The sequence below is a fragment of the Mycetomoellerius zeteki genome, unplaced genomic scaffold, assembly GCF_001594055.1.
Source record: "Mycetomoellerius zeteki isolate Tzet28-1 unplaced genomic scaffold, Tzet1.0 scaffold221, whole genome shotgun sequence".
NCBI lineage: Eukaryota > Metazoa > Arthropoda > Insecta > Hymenoptera > Formicidae > Mycetomoellerius > Mycetomoellerius zeteki.
This window is the reverse complement of record NW_017257184.1, coordinates 160713-180616: the sequence shown is the minus strand read 5'-3', so window position 1 is coordinate 180616 and position 19904 is coordinate 160713. Positions and strand designations below refer to the sequence as shown.

The 19904-nt window shown below is 32.1% G+C and overlaps 5 protein-coding genes across 12 annotated transcripts in view; 2 read left to right on the top strand and 3 right to left on the bottom strand.

Annotated features, from left to right (window-relative positions):
- LOC108722985 (dystrophin, isoforms A/C/F/G/H) overlaps nt 1–2146 on the bottom strand; it is a 477563-nt gene extending 475417 nt beyond the window's left edge. For 7 of the 8 annotated variants that reach the window (XM_018448392.1, XM_018448399.1, XM_018448394.1 and 4 more), the window contains exon 1: nt 1891–2146. The gene's annotated coding sequence lies outside the window, so the exon portion shown is untranslated. The remainder of the gene's footprint in view (nt 1–1890) is intronic. The other variant, XM_018448401.1, reaches the window with a different exon arrangement.
- Nucleotides 2147–3844: 1698 nt separating this feature from the next.
- Nop10 (Nop10 ribonucleoprotein) lies at nt 3845–5241 on the top strand. The gene is made up of 3 exons (XM_018448364.1): nt 3845–3991; nt 4686–4728; nt 4812–5241. The coding sequence occupies exons 1-3, from the start codon at nt 3938–3940 to the stop codon at nt 4907–4909; spliced, it is 195 nt and encodes a 64-aa protein (XP_018303866.1). The 5' UTR covers nt 3845–3937; the 3' UTR covers nt 4910–5241.
- Nucleotides 5242–8126: 2885 nt separating this feature from the next.
- Nucleotides 8127–14875, bottom strand: SIDL (SIDL trafficking protein particle complex subunit 10). The gene is made up of 12 exons (XM_018448327.1): nt 14264–14875; nt 13405–13622; nt 12965–13158; nt 12437–12632; nt 11985–12096; nt 11686–11873; nt 11381–11599; nt 10466–11229; nt 9591–10257; nt 9059–9520; nt 8529–8841; nt 8127–8358 (listed from the first exon to the last, which is right to left on the bottom strand). Exons 1-12 carry the CDS (start codon nt 14436–14438, stop codon nt 8228–8230), a joined length of 3639 nt encoding a protein of 1212 aa, XP_018303829.1. The 5' UTR covers nt 14439–14875; the 3' UTR covers nt 8127–8227.
- Nucleotides 14876–15062: 187 nt separating this feature from the next.
- Polr2M (RNA polymerase II subunit M) lies at nt 15063–16893 on the top strand. Its single transcript, XM_018448346.1, has 4 exons — nt 15063–15741; nt 15808–16069; nt 16169–16531; nt 16649–16893. Exons 1-4 carry the CDS (start codon nt 15599–15601, stop codon nt 16865–16867), a joined length of 987 nt encoding a protein of 328 aa, XP_018303848.1. The 5' UTR covers nt 15063–15598; the 3' UTR covers nt 16868–16893.
- A 123-nt stretch (nt 16894–17016) lies between these two features.
- On the bottom strand, nt 17017–19677 carry RpL13A (ribosomal protein L13A). Its single transcript, XM_018448325.1, has 6 exons — nt 19594–19677; nt 18804–18934; nt 17945–18054; nt 17607–17752; nt 17262–17384; nt 17017–17146 (listed from the first exon to the last, which is right to left on the bottom strand). The coding sequence occupies exons 1-6, from the start codon at nt 19612–19614 to the stop codon at nt 17063–17065; spliced, it is 615 nt and encodes a 204-aa protein (XP_018303827.1). The 5' UTR covers nt 19615–19677; the 3' UTR covers nt 17017–17062.
- Nucleotides 19678–19904: the final 227 nt, after the last annotated feature.

The window sequence follows — 19904 nt, the reverse complement described above, 5'->3', positions numbered from 1 at the left end:
TTACGGACGAAGGTTCACCGATAATACGAACGAATGAAGCACTATTTCCATTAGTAGTACAGCAATCCGTAGCAAACCTTTAAATTACCACGAAAATATTTATGATTCGAGTTGTCTGAAATCTTATAAATCGCAATCACAAACATCGTTATTGTATTTTAATCCAAAAACTAATTCAACTTTTTCGGATTTTTTTCCTGACATGTAATTGAAATTAAAACTAGATTTTGATTGTATAAATAACAAAAAACGTTTATATTAATATTGTTCTTTGATTGAAATTTGTTAATTATTTTAAACCCACAAAAATTTGCGTTACAAGATTTAAATTGCAAAGTATTGATACAAAACTTTAAGAATCATTAACTGTTATTTGCTATAAACATTTTTTTAGTGCGTGGAGTTCCCCCACATTATCAAAAAGATTTCTAAAAGATATCTCATTTCTGAATCTGATAACTTAGAGAAATTTCTAAAAAGCCACATAAAGATATCTGAATGTTATCTGATGCACCGTTTTTTGAGAACAGAAAGATATCACAAAAATGATATCTAAAAGATTTCTCAAATTGCATACCTTTATGATATCCAAAGTATATTAACATATAGAGTTCGTATTTATGATGTCTAAAAGAAGTTTGTTATATATTCAAAGAGCACAAAATCGTCGGAAATATGACTAAAAGATGACTTCTCTAAATATCTTTTAGTTGCATCTTTAAGATTTCTTTTAATTTTGATATTTTGACACATGTAACATTTAATAACATTAGATATCTGAATTAATTTTTACATAAAATTAAACGAAATTATATGACTGTCAATATATATCTCATTATGTCTGCAATGCTTGCCATGTCCATGTACAAGAGCCATTATCTTTCATCATAGTCCCCTTTGAGGACTTGCTTTCAAAAAATATTTCATGAATGTTCGTCAGAACACAAGTTATGTTTCTCATAATGCTGCACCTTTTATTCTATCCCGTATGGCTTTCAAACACGAGAACCCAACCACGTTCGTCTGGTGGCGATCCCGCGTTCGTGGGTGAATGAAGAAAAGTATCAAAATAAAGTTATCTTCGTGATATCTTTTAAAATAACAACAAATGAATTTCTCATAAAAGATATAATTATTTCTAGTTTCTGAATCAAATAATAGCGATGCATGCGCATTTGCATAGCTCAAAAACCGTACAACATAATGATATCTTTCATGAGAGCACAAATTGATATTATTTAGTATGATATCATAAAGACAAAAATTACAAGAAATCTTTGAAGTGAGATATCTTAAAGAATTCTTCTAGTAGATGCCTCTGATAAATGATTATTATAAGATATCATATGGACATCATTTTCAAGATAACTAAAAGTTTTCATTCTGACAAGCGTGCTGTCTGGGTTCTTTTACATATATATTTAGCTACCGAAAACTATTTTATAATTCGAGATAATTTATAGATAAGTTATCACACAATAAGAGAAATATTTTCTACAATTAATCAAAGAAATTCTCCTAATAATTAAGTTTGAAATCCATTAATCGAGGTCAAAACAACGAGCGTGATAGCCTCGTGTGATTGCGATTTGTTACGCGAACACCTGTGGGTGACCTCCACCTGTACACACTCGCACAAATTGCGGACGATTACGTGCTTCCTATTGTATAATCATTAACGGAAACAAAAGCCAGAACATCATCGCGCAGCGAATGACAGCATGAGAGTGTTGCCGTTTTCCACGCACCGGTAATCCCAGCATCCCAGTAATTCACATCTCTCGCGATGTCGTCGCGATTCACTCTCGCGACCGCGAAATCGCACTCGCGACGCGGGGAACGCGTCATTTCGCACCTAATCGACAGGTTCCCGTAGGAACAATCGTTCACCTTGAAAACGGCCGCGCAACATCGGAGAGGAACGCGTTCTTTCGTTTTGTCGTTTCTCGTTCGAAGAACGTTCCACCGGGCTTCGTGGACTGGACGATAAAGCTGGCGGACGTAAATCCTGACAGCGATTTGGTCAGCGGAAGTGACACTGACTATCCGGACGGGGCACTCGTCGCGTCCGAGCGCGTGCCCACTATACGTCAACTCCTAGCCACGAGGAGGAATTGTCAATCAGCGCGCACATACACGCTCGGTACTCGCCGCAGCAGCCGCAACCGGTGCGATCCCGCCGTGGATGCCTCTCGGCTAATCACCGGAGAACGTCATCACGCCTACGTTCGCGGCCGGCAACCTGTCACGCGGCATAAGACCCGATAATAAACATGATAATAAATATATACATGCGAGTCGGCTCTTCTGCGTGCAATCTCTCGAGTGCCTCTTTATTCGCTTTTCCTTGAGATTTCTCGGAGCAATCCGGAAACGGTCTTTATGCCTGGGTGAAAACGTCATCGGTGGATCGATCATTTGTCAATTATGAGGGATTGAGATGATTGATTTGTAATTATAAGACGTTGAAATATGAACGGAGGGATATTCACGAGAGATATTCCGTGCTCCGTTTAAATCTCTGAATTGTGACTACGTGTAATTTAAATGAATGAAGAGGACCATATTCGGTCAAAATTTGTTTTGTCTAATAATATATTGTAGGAATTTTTAGTTGAAAACAAATTGATTATATTTATGTCGATCTTGAAACGCAATCTTAGACTGGAGCACATAATCTCACAAATTAAATTGACAAGCAATTTAATATTATTGATGCTAATAAGCATCTTTAAAGCACTAAATAATTTCTCGATCCATTTTCACTTTATATTGTTAATCCATAAACACGAACATGAATGTATTATAATTCTTACAAAAATTAACATTTCATTTTTCAAATTTTAAGGATATATTTAAGAAATTAGAATAATTATTCTGTAAGTAATAATAAGATGTAAATATAGAAATAAAAGTAAAAACAAAAAGTGAATTAAGGATAAAAAATTTAAATTAAAATTTTGGCTTCTCTGTAAAAAAATTTTGGCATTGTAAAAAATAAAAATATAAATCATATTTTTCCAACCATCTTTGTTATTTTAAAAAGTCGGTGTAATAACTTTATTTTAAATCGAAAAATTGCTTTAAATTTTTGACATATTAATCCAAATATTAAATTGTATATGTGTAATATTATATTAATCCAAAAATTTTAAAATTTTCTCTGCAAAAGACTGTAGACTCGAGAATTTTATTTTTGCTCTTATCACGCAGAATCTTAAACATCATATTTTCTTCATCTTTCATTACTTTTTTCGAAATGTATTAATTATGGTGAAACAGAAAGAACAGGTCTGCGACTACGTGCAACAATTTCCTGCTTGTCATGACCTAAAGAAATCAATTATGTATATAATAATTACAGAAGATGACATGCTTTATTTTTCGTCTGTGAGTAATCGTTTCCTCCATACATATACTTCACACATAAACCAACAACTGGATAAACATCAACTGTCGAAACACATTTAATTTGTTCTTTTGAACTTCTTGCATTATTCATTTTTCTTCTTTTTCTTTTCACATTAAAGAGATAAGATGGAAAGAGAGAGATGACCAGTACAAGAAGTTTAGCTGAAAAGAATAAATCTGTTGACTAATTGTAAACAGGTTTTCTCATAGTTGTTTTTCATAGCATACTCGAAATATTTTGTTAGCAAGCGTATCTAACATGCCGCGCGAAACAAGTACAATATAACGAGAAATATAGACAAAAAATTCAAACTGACTTTGTACCGCGCCAATAGCCATTTATACAGGAAACGATGACTTGCGACCACGTGGCAAGAAGCGGCGCGACAACCAATCAAACACTTTTCCGGTATAGATTATTGGCTGTCGCGTTCATATTCCGTTCACGTTTTGTCTGCCAAAGCATCAAGTGTGATTGTACGGAGGTTAAGTTACAAAGGATTGCAAGTCGAAGCAATATCCAAACATGTATCTAATGTATTATTTGGATGACAAAGGAAACCGAGTATACACTTTACAGGTAATTTCTTGAGACATGTTACATCGCAATGTATATACATATATATATATGTAAGGTTAGGAAAGTTAAAGAGTTACTCATTGTAAAAAATAAATTATTATGAGTTTGATTGCAATCGAATATAATCGAACATATCAAACCTTCTTTCTTTGAAAATTTCTCTTATATATGTCCCATACATGTACTTATTGCATGTGTATAAAGTAATGTAAAAGACATGTGATTATATTCATTACCTAACTTGTAACTGTATTATCGTTACCAGGAAAAAATATAACGTTACCAATTCCTTAGTTAATAAAAAGTAATAGTAACGATGCTACAAAGAACGCATTACTTCCCAATCCAATATATTATTTCTCGTGACAATATAGCATGCCTTCTGGAAGATGCTGTTAGCTATTTATTTTCATGATAAAGCATTAAAACAAAGGATTAAAATAAGAATGGAATAACATAGCTAGTGCTCCCTAAACACATCTATAGTATGGTAGAATATATTGCAATATGAATTAGCATATTCACAATAGAATTAAATATAGGTATATTATTACATATATCTTTGTGTAATCTTTTCAAATACTGATTCTGTACATTAACGTTATTTCTTCTATGCCAATTTTCTTTCTTTTATAACAATCTTTTTAGCTGATTTTATATTTTTTTTCATTTTTTAATTGCTAAATTTTTACAGAAAGTAGACCCTAATGGAAAGCCTACGATGTCTGCACATCCAGGTAAATTTTTACATTTTTGTTACATAGATACTTCATATAGATCTAAAAAATAAAAAACAGCTTAATATTGAATGTTTTTATAGCTCGATTTTCTGTAGAGGACAAATATTCAAGAGAAAGGATTACAATGAAAAGAAGATTTGGTTTATTGTTGACGCAGCAACCACAACCTAGCTACTAATATTAAATATAAAATTAATTTTATTTGAAGATATAAAATACGAATGAAAGAAAGTGTTATGATGTGGCCTGATACAACCAAGTATGATAATCAGTATCTCTTTCAGTAAAGGGATGGTTCAACTTTTACACCCACAACTTCCTTTAATGATAACGAGGAAAAATCTCTGTACTCAAGATTATTCTGCATGGAATTGCATCCAGTATCATACCATTACAATTTCATAACGACCTTAACAAGAAGTTATATTTCTATTGAAAACTTCAATGTAATAACTTAGATGTAAATTATTTTGTATATTGTTTTGTTCCGTTGATAGTAAATAAATCATTTCTGACATCTTAATATTCATTGTCGATATATATATTTACTGTACAAATTTCATTTACAGTTTATTATCTTTGCACATTATATAAAAAATAAAAACTTATATACACAGTACTATTCCTGACTTGCAAAATATAATAATTTTATTTCCAAAATGGATTGCTTATTTGCAATCTTATTACTTTAACATGAATAGCATACATGCTAAAGCTTGCTGAATTAATAACGTACTGAACATATACTATGATATAGGGAAGAGTGATCTAAATCAGACTTGTTTGCAGTTTTTGCTCTCTATAAGGTGTAAATAAAGTCCGATCGTAAAATCGAAGGTGCCGTTGGAAAGATCATTTAATTCCCTTCATTTTTGCTTGAGATTATTTTGACGTAACTCTCATCTGTGTTAAACTGTAATTTTTTTTTAATTTTCGCACGATGGCTGAAAATACATATTTGCCTCTATTTTATGAACGTTATGACAGAGAACTGTCAAACTGTATAACATGTTCGGTGTCTTATAAGGACTTTACATTATAAATAGTATGCAAATCTGGTTAACCATTTAAATTAAATTTATTCATTTAAATTAAAAAGATCCTATTTGGAACACGATCCGATTTAGACACTCTCCCCTATAACAAAAATTTTAAATATAAAGCGGATATCCACTCAACTATTTTACAATTCTATTCTTAATTATTAACATATTAATGATGATTTTATTTCATTTATTAATATTAAAAAATATAACAAAATCTATACAATATCCTTTATCACAATTATACATCAAATGCAAGCATTTAATTGTCAACGTTATTTAGAATAACGCATAATTACGTAACTTTTAAAATGGATATGCATAGTTGATAGAATATATATATTCTAAAATAAAAAATAAATTAAACATGATTTTTGCGTAAAAATAAATTTTATGCAAATTGATTTTCCATTTTTATGAATTTTGAAGATTATAATCACAATTCGTGTATGTGTGTCTGTGGTTGAAATGTCAATATGATATCTATATTCATATAAAATGAATGCAAATATATGCTTATGTATAACTCTAATCGAAAAGAAACTAAGATGTAATATTACAAATTTGTTTAAATAGATACGATGTACGTAATATCTAATTTATGTTTATTTTTTAAATATGTATTGCAACACACACAATTTTGAGTATTAAATTAGGACATTGTAAAAATTTATTATTTGAATATTATAAATGAAGTCCTTTTTTGCATAGGAAATGTAATATATAAATTTAAATTACAATTCTAAGAATATTAAACTGATTAAACTGAATTTTTTAACAAATATTAGAAAAATATAATTAAATATATATTTTAGTTAATTTAAACTTATACGCGATCTTTTGCAATATTTTAGAAACATAAAAGTAGCTTTATTCAAGTAATAATGACATTTTATTTAGAATATAACACAATAAAATATTTGATTAAAGTATATTTTATTAACTATGCATCCCCAATTTTTATATATCTATGTATATATATATATATATATATATATAAATATTTGGTACAACATATTACCACAAAAATTATATTATCATTATTATATTAAAAAACGATTTGATTATATATATTTTAAACGTAGGATCAACAAATATAATAAAAATAGATATTTTTGCTAAATATGTAATAAATACAATAGATAGCATAAATGTATTATGTTATTTAATAGAAATATTTTCCACAAAAAATTGATATAATAAACAGTTTTGTATAAATTTTTTAAATATCTGCAACTTAATGACTATGAATAATCGAGAGTATTTTGTGATTGTCTTACAATTATAAAATTAAAAAATTATAAATAGAAAATCAATAATATTCTAGAAAACATGGCAACACAAGAAAAATGTATCTAGTAATCCAATTCTGATGAACAAGCACTAACAAATATGATATAAATTGTTTTTCTTCATAGATATATTTTTTAATTGAACTGTATTATTAAACGAACACAATATATTTTTACATAGCATTAAATAAATTCCTAGTTTACGTATCAAATTTATGTCCATAAGGATTTACTATATGTTACAATTTAACATAGTAAAAATATGTAACATTTATTCACAAGCTTATGAGTATATTGCTAACAAGTATTTGTACAAATTTTACATGTATTTGTATTTTATAAAAGAAAAATTCTTATATTACCATCTTTCTTAAGATACTAAGACGGTACTAAAATATTTAAATAAAAAAAATGATAGCAGAGCAAACAAGATTCAGCTGTTGTTAAATTGTAAATAAATGTGGAGCAAAAAAGAAAATAGAAAATGAAAGAAAATCATATGCGTAATGTAAAATGACAAAAACATATAAGTACATAATTTAGAACATACGTTAGCTAGCTTCCTCAATATTTATCACAACTGAATCATTGAGAATTGTCGAGAAGTAGAATATTTTTTATATTTTTTTCAATATATCCTAGATACCTCATATTATTGCAATTACATGGTTACTTTCAGATAAAATGTAATTCAATTATAAAATGTAATAATTATATATATATATTAAATACAATGTTTCAATACAAAATTCGAGTATATACTTAGCTAGAAGCTTTAGAATCTTCATAATTTTTAAATAAGGACATTTTATGGCATCATTATCATAATTATTAATCAAAAAGTTCATATTTTTTTGAAAGATGAGTGGCTTTGGTAATAGAGAATTGAAGTGAACTGTAAATCTTACAGAAATAAATAAATATTAAACTATTATACTTAACGCCGATTTGGTTATTTCAAAATATTAATTTGTATGATAACATAAGTCTTATTTACTATATGAATTTAAAATGAGGTATTTACATAATTATATATTCATTTTGATACAAAAAACAACTTTGCAATTACTTCTAAAACTCTTCCTAAATAAAGATGTTCATGATTCGTTACGCACAAAATCAAAGAACATGTATACATCTTTAACAACAATTTATACATCTTTAATTAGATTCTGATGGAGCTGCTGGCAGAACATGCACCTGTTGTGCTTTACTGGCATTATACACTTGTCCCGGACTAAATGGTTCTAATCGAGGACCAGATCCTAAATCATTTTTATTACGGACGATATCTTAAAATGGAAACAAAACAATTATAAAAATTCATACAACTTAGAGGTAAACATAATATCTTTTTCTTTAAAATTATAGTTGATGATTTTCGATGAAAATTAGATATTTGTTCACAAATTAAATAATGTACGTAATATTTAGGCATATTATGCAAAACATTTAAACTTACCATTTTTCGATTCTGTTGCAGGTATATACCGAGATAATCTAACAACAGGGAGAGGCAAATAACCACTTGTCAGAGGCATTACATCTAACGTAACGCTTTGTTTCTCTACTATTTCTAACGATACAATGCCTGCTGTCCGACCACATACCGCCCACATAGTTTGGTCCGCCAAAACCTCATACATTAACTGTGGTGGAGGATTTGAACTTAGACTAGGCATGCGCATCACTGTAAGACACAAGTGACACATACTACCAGCACGACAAAACTCTCCACCACTTGTTTCGACTTTCGAGGATACTGTGAATAAAGTCTGGAAAGCATCGTTACAAAAATAAGTTATATATTCCTAATATATAATAAGAATACAGAGCGTAAATTGTTACAAGTAGCATAGATACTACATTATTTACAGATTACCATTAATGTATGACTTCTTATTTAAGATAAATAAAATATTTTGAAGAAGGTATATAATATGTAATTATATACATTTAACATATCAATTAATAATGAGTAGTTTTTCTTACCACATAATCTGTAATATCAAAGTTGCATCTGTAAACACTACATGCTTTCTCAATTCTTTCTAGATTATGTATGTGTAGTGGATCATCATCAACATGTGAATCATTTAATTCTTCAGTATCATTAACTGATATATATTTTACACGAAAGTCAGTCTTTATTGGTATCGTGGATTTCTCATCTTTCCCAATTTCAAGTTTCCACATAAAGGAAACGTTCATTCCATTACCTATAACTAATTTCTGACCCGCGACAGGATTTAAACTTTTAAAATTAACGTCTATTGACGAAATTGTCATTAATTCAGGCTCAGTTAATTGTAAAAGCTGATTTGTCAAACCAGTTATGACTATTTGAATGAATTTTGTTTGTTTTGCTGTATGAAGTTTCATACTTGACATCAATGGTGGACCAAAATGTAAAGGTATGCTTTCTTCTGAACCCCATGGACATTGAATATTCAACTGAAAACAAAGTCGAGTTATGATATTTATTGCATAAAAGAGAATAATATAAATTACAAATGTTAAATACTTTATGTTCCATAGATGAAGCATCCTTTTTTGGTGGTAGTTCAGCTAAAATCTTTAACTGTATTTTTATGATTTGAAATGGTTCGCACGTTGGCAGTGGTATCTCTAACTCTTTTACCATTACTTTTTCAACATTTTGTGACTGTACTGTCAATCCGCGTGACGTACGTAATTTTAATTTCATTTCTTCGGTTATTTTTGTACTTCCGCTCGATATAACCAATTCAATATCTTGAGTAAGGCCTGCCAATAAATCTCTGCCACATTTTACGGATATCGTTGGCTGTGTCTTTGCTACTTCATAGCATAATCGTGGATTTAGTACAGATGATAAAAACTCTAATTTTTCTTCTATCACCAATGATAACTGGCTAACTTTATACAAACCCGGTTGATTCACTCGTCTTGTTAAGACAAATGTATTTATACCGGGTTTCATAACAAATTCATCACAGGAAAGTGCTTTGCTAAAATCACCCTTTATATTAATTGAAGGTTTTCTATGTTTTGCGCTATCTGAACGTCTCACGAGCGGTTTCATATTTTTACTAATAATGCTAGCAGAACCAAGGCTTCTATCTTCCTTGTAATCCAAATAAGAATATACTTGCAAACGTAATAAACTGAGATCAAGTAGTTTCATATCTTCTAATGTGCACTTTGATAACCTGCAAAAAAATTTAACATATAGAAAATAAAAAATACTAAAAAAAATAAAATAAGCACTATTGTAAATATATGATATTAAAATAACAATGTAAATACATTACTCTTTACAATTTCTTTTTAGAAATTCTTCTCTAGTAGTACATATTAAGCATTATATACACAGAAATGTTTGTAAATAAAAATATTTATAATTTCATTAATACTTACAATTGAACTGGAGGGTCAAGAGATGATTTTGATCCTTTTTTCTTATTAGGTATAGATGGCTTTTGTATTTCCTCTACAGAAATAGCGGCGCTAGTGCATCTTACTTCCCGAGGAAACAAACTCTGTACACTAATTTCAATGTTAATTACACAGTCTTGAACTATCTTATCCATTACTTTAGCTTCCATACTGAGTATTGTAAAAGCACATCCGAGTTCCGCGAGTAATGGTTGAGGTGAAGAGATCATTTTCATATATCCTAACATTTCTTCCAAATATGTATTGCGTACAGTTATATGCAAAAGACTTGCGCTAGCTACTGCCGCGCACACTTTAGTATATTTCTCGACGTCGTCCATCCGTTTGTAACACTCGGCTAGCTCCAACTGTGTTTGCACTGCCAAGTGATACCATCCTTCGTCCATATAAGTTTTTAAAGCATCAGATAAAAACGCAACTGCTTTCTGATTTTCTCCGAGTTCACTGTAAAATCGTGCCAATTCTTTGCCAATTAATCTGGCTGATCGAATACGACCGACATGTTTGTATGTGCCCATGGCTAATTCTGCATGCTCCAAATACTGTTTCTTGAATGCTTCTTTAGATGAAAGTGCCTCTTTTAACTTGTCTGTAGGGGTTAACTTTCTTTCTACCTGCGGCTCTGAATCCCCTATACCTGCTATAAGATACACAACTGTATGCAACTGTTCACTAGTCGGTTCACTTCCTGGCATTAGGCCGCACAATTTTCCTAAGTTTCCTAACTAAAAAGAAAAATATACACATAATACGATATATATAAAAAACATATGTAATAGAAATAATCCAAGGAGAGGATTACATGTCATTTAATTATTTATTAGCAAATAATAAATATATAAAATCATGTTAAACATAATAGAGCAAATTATTTACCTTGTCTCTTGCAAGTGCCCACAAGCTAGCTGTATGTAAAGAGCACAAGTCTAATTGTTGAGTGTTATCGATATTATTGGTGCACAATTGACATGCTTGCAAGACCTCTAACGCACAGAGGAATGACCAGCATTCTATAGAGCCCTCAGGTTTCTGTACTTCTAAGATTCTTAGCTCGCTTAATGTATTATGAATAAACGATAAGCACCTTTGTGCAACCTGTCAAGAATATTCAATAATAATTATAAAATATTATAATTATATGAAGCCATTAATTACCAATAATTTGTTGAATTTATACGAACCTCCCAAGGTTTATTAAGCAGGAGTAGCATGGCACATTGTCTACTAAACAAATAACTCCTAAGATCTAATAAAGATGCCCTACATTCAGCCAAAAGAAACCTCAGACGATGGTTTGTACTGTTATTTAAATTCACACCTCCCCAGTTATTCAGAGGCGTTTGAAACAGACCTAACCATCCTGGAGTATCTATAAATAGTTTATCTACATTTAGGTTTTTACTTTGCATCTCAATATCTGTTTTCATTACATAATGTATACCTTCAATACAAACTAAATATTAAAAAAGAACCACAATACCTCCTACATTAGAATTGAGCACAAACTGTGTAAAGAGAGCGTCTAGTTCATCATACTGCACCAATGCCTCATCGTACAAACCCAGCATTTGCAATACAAATGCCAATTCTTCCTAAAATGCCAATTCAATTGAATAATGGGAAAAGTACAAGTTTCAAAATTTTCAAAATTGATATTTAAAAATTCAGAAGGTAACATGTCGCTCCGTATGAGAACGGTCGACTCGTCAACGAGTCTTGAGTTTAATCTCAACCTTAATCTCAAGTATATTAGTTACTAGTCAAGTATATTCTCTTTTATAAGAGATTGGAAAACTGAGTGTATTACGAAAGATTATAAATGAAAAGACTAGATATATAATAATCCATTTCGATCAGGAGTCCAAATTTTATTTATCATTTAACTTTATGAGATAATTCAGCAGAGATGAAAATTTGTAGCAATTATATTACCTGTAGAAGAAAATAATGGCAGAAATTCCAACTAGGATTGTTCCGCCTTTCTCTCTGTTCACGTATAATATCTTCAAAACGCGACAGGGTTCTGTCATATGCAGTCAACATCAAATGACGAATACGAGTTATCAAGCCTCTCCATGATTCCGCAGAACGAGATTCAGATTTAATTGGATTAATTACAGCAAAGCATCTGTCAAACAGATTATGAATTAAATACACTTCTATATTATGTTACAAGATTAACCCTTCGTGGTCATTCGGGGTCAAAATGACCCTAGCGTGAAAGAAACCCGAGCATTTCTTTCACGCTAGATGAAAGATGAACTTCCTGGCATCGGAAGGGCATGTACCTGCCATCGACTGAAGGTTTGAAGCTTCAATTATGGAGACGTTTAGCATCGATAGAGATGCTTAGCTTTTTAATCGGACCGTTAGTATGTGTCTAACAGCCATTTGCGCAAAAAAAAAGTATTTTAACGTGTGACCACGAAGGATTAAATATAAAAGATCATATTGTATTACCTGTCGCCATTTTTGGCGGCAAAGTCACTTCGTATTTTATCTAAGACAGTAGTCCTAGGCAACAACTTATTGGCCTTCTTTACATCATATGTTTCTACCAATACAATCATCCAATCTTGAATATGATATAAATTCAGTATTTTTAACCAAGCATCAATATCATCTCTGACACTAGTCTTATAAGTATCAACATCCTATAAGAATATATAATATGAAAATTTATTTGTTGAATTATTAAGAACATAAATATCAAATATTATAATATACAGATACTTCTAATATCAATAATAACTTTTTGTTTAATATAATTTTAATATTATTTTAATAAATCTAAAATATAATTGTTAATATATTTTTAATATAATAAATGATAGACATATATCATTCTATATACAAATATGTTATATGTAATAAGAAACTAATTCAAATAGAGAACTTACAGAACATTCTGTCCAATAAATATGAAAGATTGGTTGCTTTATGAGATGCCAATCTTTGTCAGTAGGCAAAATATCTCTGGAAAATGGCACAAAAGTAGCCCCAAGTTTGACTTGTTTAATTGGACTGCTGAACGACCGGCGCCATTCTACTGTATCCGTAGGTATAGCTTGGAATAAATTCTTTTCCAATGTAGAAAATAAATTTTCATCCCCAGCACCTGCATCACCACACAAAAGAATTATTATATTCCAATCCAATGTCACCTGCCTTAAGAAAAGAAGCAGCACATTTGCATAGGTCAGAATAACATCCTACATGCATTAGATTACTCATTTGTGTTATAAGAAACTGTTGCAAAGTCCACTTTGTACTTTTGCTACATGAATGCAGGCCTCTTTTTAACTAAACTTTTTGCATCTTTTCTTTTTTTCTCCAAAGAGAAAAAAATAAACCATGCAAGAAGTTATATTGGAAAGAAGGTCCTTAAATTAAAATTATACGTGACATCGATAACAAGAATTAAGGGAATTGAGCGAAATACTAAATTAAGTCTTGCAGGATATTAAATTATCTAAAATAATATAATAATAATAATAATAGTTCGAACGATGTATTTTCCTAATGAAGACATAAAGTTGACATATGTTCCTTAAGAAAAGGAAAATCCAGAGGCACGCATTATTGATGCTATAAATTTTATCCGGACATCGATTATCCTAGTTGGACGAAAGAAAACGAGAAACATTGTCACGAGGATTGACAGATGGACGGGGAGGCGTCAAGAACGGTGCCTGAATGTCGCGTTATCAGCACGACACGGAGGGGCGGAGCGGGGGAGACAATCGCGGCGGAACTCACAGGTGACGATCGGTCTGCTGTCCACGGAAGCGCCCGCCTTGCATGCCTCGCCAGTCACGGACGATCCCCCATTGCAGTTCATCGTTTCTAAGGACTGGCGGTGCGCCTCGCGAACTCGCTGCTCCCGATCGGGCCCACGGTCATAACTCCTCGTCCCTCTCTCGCCGGCGCGCATATAGGAACCCTCTGCCAAGTCGCTCGGCGATCCGGGTTTCGTCGAACCCGCCGCGAGCGGACAGGTGACTCTAACTAGCGCGGACTCAGAGACAATAAAAAGACGAGCCGAACATCCATGAGCATCGTTCACCTCGCACTCTTCAGCTCCATTGAGGTTGGGATTCTTTGGACATCTGTTCCTTAAACTGCACTTACTTACACTTTTCGCACTTGAAACACGAGAGATTATCGCACGATTGCGCGTCGAAGTGAGAAAGAAGAAGGACGAGGAGTGCGGAAAGTGTAATTGTTGCGATGTACCGTTTTGTATCGATTCGTGGAAAAGTGGGGCTCTCGATATATCGTGTCGTCGCGATATTCGTCGCTTTTCAACATACTCCGATTGGCTGTGCGTTTATTCTCTGCACCTACACTTTTTATTTCTCCTTTTCTCTTCAACGCCAAATTATGACTGTGTTCCAAAATTTACTGCCAGTACTGAAAATCTATTTTCGTTTACGTTACGTGCATTATAGATTTTCAGTACTGGCAGTAAATTTTGGAACACAGCCTGTGTATTCATCCCGTTTTAAGGTGCAGAAAGCGCAATAGGCCTGTTCTTTTTGGCTGAACTTTTGCACCAGTTCATCTTTCTTCCTCTTCTTTCTTCCTGAAGAGAAAAGGAAGAAAGATGTACCGGTGCAAAAGTTCGGCCAAAAAGGACAGGCCTAATCCTAATGACAACTTCGCTCGTTCGTTTACTTCGTTTCACTTGAATAGAATGAAACGTAGTATTCCATTCAATTCCGTTTGAAATGCTTTTCAAAGCCGATCGTTCCGAGAATTGTGCTTCTTCGCGACATCGTCATGCTGTTAAACTAAGCGTGAAACATTCTTGATACATTCTTGTTCTCGTATCTTCAATTTTAATTACAAGATATTTTGCAACAGTCCATCGGGTTTTTGTGTCACTTTGCGCTACGAATTTGTTTGAATTCCAATTTATCTAATTCTTATTCTAATTCCTTCTCCAAGTTCTTCCTTAATTTTGCGTAAAATTTTGAACGTGCATATATGATTGTTAAGAGATAGCAGTTATAATACATTTTACATAACCTTTCGCTATGTTGGTTTCGGCCAAAGCGATTGTTCCGCTTTAAAAAATTTAATAATAAAAATATGTTCCCGACAAATTCAAAAATACCTGGCGATGTGCCCCCTTCGAAGAAGGAAAGCCAAGGCTATATTGATGATTTAAAAAAGAAACAGAAATTTCAGTTGGAAGAGCTTTTAGAAAGGCAGAAAAGAATTCTTGCTAATAAGTAGGTAGGAATTAAACTATTGTATCTCAACGTTTCGAATAATCCTGTAGCATCTCGTTTTTTCAGAAAATTTATCTCAAAGCTTCCCGACAAAGGAGAGAAAATTATAAGCTTCTACAATAAGATACAGAAGGAACTTGAACACAGAAATGAGATGGAAGAAGCAGCTAATGCGCTGTCACGGCTTAATATAGCATCCGAAGGCAAAGCAGCTATGAGCAAATTGGAATGGACAGGAAAATATAATGAAAAGGATGATGAAAATACGACTAAAATCATTGATTTGGATAGTGACGATGAGGAGGATCCACTAAAAATATTAGCTCAGGTTGATAGATCTTGTTTAAAACATTGGTAATATCCAATATCGTCCAATTGTCTTTCGTCAATTGATATAATATACATATGGTTTATTATGTTTTAACAGCCTACAGGAACTGGTGTTCACAGGAAGAAACTTATACATGTGGCACCTGAAGAAAGCCTCATCAAACCTGAAGACATAGCAGAGATTGAAACCTTTAAAACAGATCCTTTAGACACAGAGCATGTCAAGTATATCGTTGATAAAGTAGAGAAGACACAGGAAGTAAAAAAAAGGGAGCCGTTTAAACCATATAAAACAACAAAGAGCAACGTACATGATCCAATGAAGGAAAAACAAAGAAAATTGCATAAAAATTGGGAGGTCACAGCAGCTACACCGCCTCTTATAGTTCATGGAGCAGCTAAGGTTCTGAATTTGAATGAATCTTTAAAATTACAGAAAGAACAAACTGAAAAATTACAGGTATTTAATATTTTCCATTTTATATTTTTTCATTCTTTTCAGGGAAAACATTTTTTGTTAAACTACAAAACTATAATAGAAAAAAATATTGATATCAAATATTTTAATATTTAACAGGAAATTCAAGCGAAACATGCAGTGGAACGTCTAGCTGATCAAATAGGACATAGTATTGGTCCTACATCGCGAAATGTAGGCAATTACCGCACACAATATACAAACGGTTTACTCTCTTCATCTTCTTCTGATGATGAAGAGGAACATGAAGTGCACGATGAGGAAGATAACGACAGAAGTGGAACAGTTGTATTTACTGTAGATTCTATAGAAAGCTAACAAAGACTGTTAAATTTTGTGAATATGCACGAAAAATTAATTCTAAGAATTTTAATTTATTTTTGCTTTAATAAAATTGTTTTCCTTACACGATTCTGTACGCATTTCAATTTTTTATGCCAAGTTTGTGGGTGAAAGAGTATTCTGGATTAAGATATTTAAGAGACTTTATTTTTTGTTTTTGTAACATGTATGTTAATTATATCCAAAATTATTGATGATCGCTGTGTACGGTGCCGTTGCTTTAACAACTGATTCACCAGCTTGCTTGGTAAGTTTCTGCAAAAAAATTAATCAGTAAATCTCGAATATTTTTACATACATAAAAAAATCTTTGGAAAGAAAGTGGACGTGAAATATTCTTATATGACTAAATCTTTGATGTATTAATTACCTTAAGTTTGTTCCTCTTTTGAACTTCAATAATGGCTCTGGCACGCCTCTTGTTCTCCAACGTGCGGACCACATCCTTATATTTCCATCCAACTTCATGAGACAATCTGCCCACGTGACAGTACTGAAAATTGAAATTATGTCAATATCCATATTGCTTCAATATTGCGACAAACTATTTTGCATAAAATTTTATAACTCAGTTTATGAGATCATCATGAAAGTCAAGTAGACTAATTTCAGTCGCAAATTACCATACCATCATTGTTCTTTCATTAAACAAAAACAAAATTCAAGCATAAAAGAGACAGTTTAAACAAATTTAAAAATACATAACACATCTTACTTTTCTGCCTGGTTTGAGGCACATCACTCTCATAGCACCAGGTACAACAACACGCTTCCTGCGATCATATGGTGGTGGACAACCTTCGTAAACCTTCAGTCGCCTAAGAGCATCTTTGCCTCTTTGTGTCTTATGTGGGATCATGCCTGTTTAAACGAGTCTTTTTAATATCTCTTCTTATATTTGCTTCATTATAAGATAGCATATGCAATCTTGGCATCATAAAAAATAATTTTTTTCATGACCTCGTCAAATAATGTAGGTAAAGGTAAATGTTTGTTAATCATGTGCGATATCCTTAGTTTACGTAATGGTAATATAATCTCAACTGTACGTACCACGAACTGTTTTCCAGAAGATCTTGCTTGGCGCTCGGAAGTGGAATGGACCACGTGCAGGATTTACGTTACATCTTTTCCGCAGAAAAGACATAAACTTCAACTTGTTCCTGAAAATTAAAAAATACACATTTAGTCGCTATATTGTCTCAACATTAAAGCAAGATTGCATAAAATTTCATGATTCAATTTAGAATTTCTATCATAAAAATCGAACAGACTAATTTCAGACGCAAATTACCATATCATCATTATTTTCTACTATATATAATACTAAATAATATTAATTATACTATTACTCGTGCAATATTTTCTTATACGATGAAATAAAGTCAATGAAATAGTATTAATAATAGCTGTTATTATCAATTCTTATCAGGTAATAAAATAATAAATATTATAGATCAATTTAACCAATAAGACTCCTTATAATTCAAATAATAAATAAAAGTTAATACAAGTCAACGTAGTAATTAGATTATAACAATAAATTTTAAATCATCATAAATTTCACATATTTAATATTTTGACAAATATTCATACATTAGTCAAAATACTAAATATATGAAACTTTAAATTAATTTCAAATTTACTGTTGAGATTTAATTACTGCGCTGACTCCTATTAGCCTTCTTTGTTCATAATTTAATAAATTTTATTATTTTAATTATTATTGTTGATTTTAATTGCATATATCAAGCACTAAAAGGGTGTGTTCCATTTTGTGTACAAAAAAATATCACGTGATATATCATTTTATCATCGTTTTAGTGAACAAGGATAAAATAGTACATTATGTGTATCCTAAATAAAACAAAATCAACGCACCCAAGACATGGCTAATAAGGACTTGACGAACCTGAAGAAGTTACCGCTAATGTTGAGTTGCTCGCTGCGTACGACAATAACTTTGTTGCCTTGCAGGATGGTTTTGGCAACGATTGCAGCCAATCGTCCAAGTAAATGGCCACGGCCATCTATTAATATTGGCTAAAACAGTAATAACCTCCACAGAAATTGAAAATTGATCATCGTACAGTACAAATTCTTGTTTCTACAATATGTTTATTCGCGTTGCTTACATTCTTTGTACTTAGCATCTCGGCTCTTTTTTTCAACACCTGAATATACAAATCTCATTTTAAGTGCAAAAATTTTTAAACATTTCAAGCAACGCGGATAGACACAAAATATGTTTACGTTACTTGAAATTTCTAAACATTTTTGTACTTAAGATAAATACATATTCAGACGTTGAAAAGAAAGAACGCCAAGATGCTTGGTACAAAAAGTGCAAACAACGCGAACAAACCTATAATACATAGAAGTATTATACGCGAGCCACAAGATTCACAATACACGCGATTTGGAGCACGAAAATATATCGAAAAAATCAAATCTATGGAATTTATACCGTTCGATATACAATGCGTTCCGATCTCCGCGTGGAATATATGATCAGCTTCGGATGCTACCACGTGCATGACGTTTAGTAGCGCGAAGTAGCTTTTTTTTTTGGTAACAGCAAATTTCCGAGGAACATCAAAAGACTCGTGCGTTACTCCACATGTTAAGTAATTGCGATCGCGTACATACACCGCGTAGGAGTTACTTAAACCATCAGAAATATCGAATTTCTGGATACCAACCTTCTCGCTGAAGCCCGTCATCTTGGGACCTTACCGGAAAAGAGTCACACACAGGAGATACACGCGAGTTTCTACCGGAAGACAACTACGCTGCGCGCTGCGTGCAGAGCAACGCAGAATAACCAACGTTGAAATCTGTTTCTACTACTTTCCCCTAGAAATACAGAAAATGGCTGCGTTCAGCAGAACGTTCGTTTTGCAACCGTTGGAAGTTTCCTTCGCGCTGATTGGATCATACTTTTAGATCTAGAAGAATGGTCCTATCTCAGCAGACAATCATAAAACGGTTGCAAAACTGTTGAGTCTGCTGA

What these genes read in the sequence shown, in the direction of transcription:
- Nop10 (XM_018448364.1), top strand. Translation starts at nt 3,938, where the DNA reads ATGTATCTAATGTATTATTTGGATGACAAAGGAAACCGAGTATACACT. An exon ending in ACCGAGTATACACTTTACAG is followed by an intron (nt 3,992 to 4,685) that starts GTAATTTCTTGA and finishes AAATTTTTACAG; the next exon opens with AAAGTAGACCCTAATGGAAA. An exon ending in TACGATGTCTGCACATCCAG is followed by an intron (nt 4,729 to 4,811) that starts GTAAATTTTTAC and finishes ATGTTTTTATAG; the next exon opens with CTCGATTTTCTGTAGAGGAC.
- SIDL (XM_018448327.1), bottom strand. Translation starts at nt 14,438, where the DNA reads ATGCGCGCCGGCGAGAGAGGGACGAGGAGTTATGACCGTGGGCCCGAT. An exon ending in TTTATTGGACAGAATGTTCT is followed by an intron (nt 13,159 to 13,404) that starts GTAAGTTCTCTA and finishes ATATTCTTATAG; the next exon opens with GATGTTGATACTTATAAGAC. An exon ending in TGCTTAATAAACCTTGGGAG is followed by an intron (nt 11,600 to 11,685) that starts GTTCGTATAAAT and finishes TATTCTTGACAG; the next exon opens with GTTGCACAAAGGTGCTTATC.
- Polr2M (XM_018448346.1), top strand. Translation starts at nt 15,599, where the DNA reads ATGTTCCCGACAAATTCAAAAATACCTGGCGATGTGCCCCCTTCGAAG. An exon ending in CACTAAAAATATTAGCTCAG is followed by an intron (nt 16,070 to 16,168) that starts GTTGATAGATCT and finishes ATGTTTTAACAG; the next exon opens with CCTACAGGAACTGGTGTTCA. An exon ending in AACAAACTGAAAAATTACAG is followed by an intron (nt 16,532 to 16,648) that starts GTATTTAATATT and finishes AATATTTAACAG; the next exon opens with GAAATTCAAGCGAAACATGC.
- RpL13A (XM_018448325.1), bottom strand. Translation starts at nt 19,614, where the DNA reads ATGACGGGCTTCAGCGAGAAG. An exon ending in ATTAGCGGTAACTTCTTCAG is followed by an intron (nt 18,055 to 18,803) that starts GTTCGTCAAGTC and finishes TTTAATTTTCAG; the next exon opens with GAACAAGTTGAAGTTTATGT. An exon ending in CTTCTGGAAAACAGTTCGTG is followed by an intron (nt 17,753 to 17,944) that starts GTACGTACAGTT and finishes TCGTTTAAACAG; the next exon opens with GCATGATCCCACATAAGACA.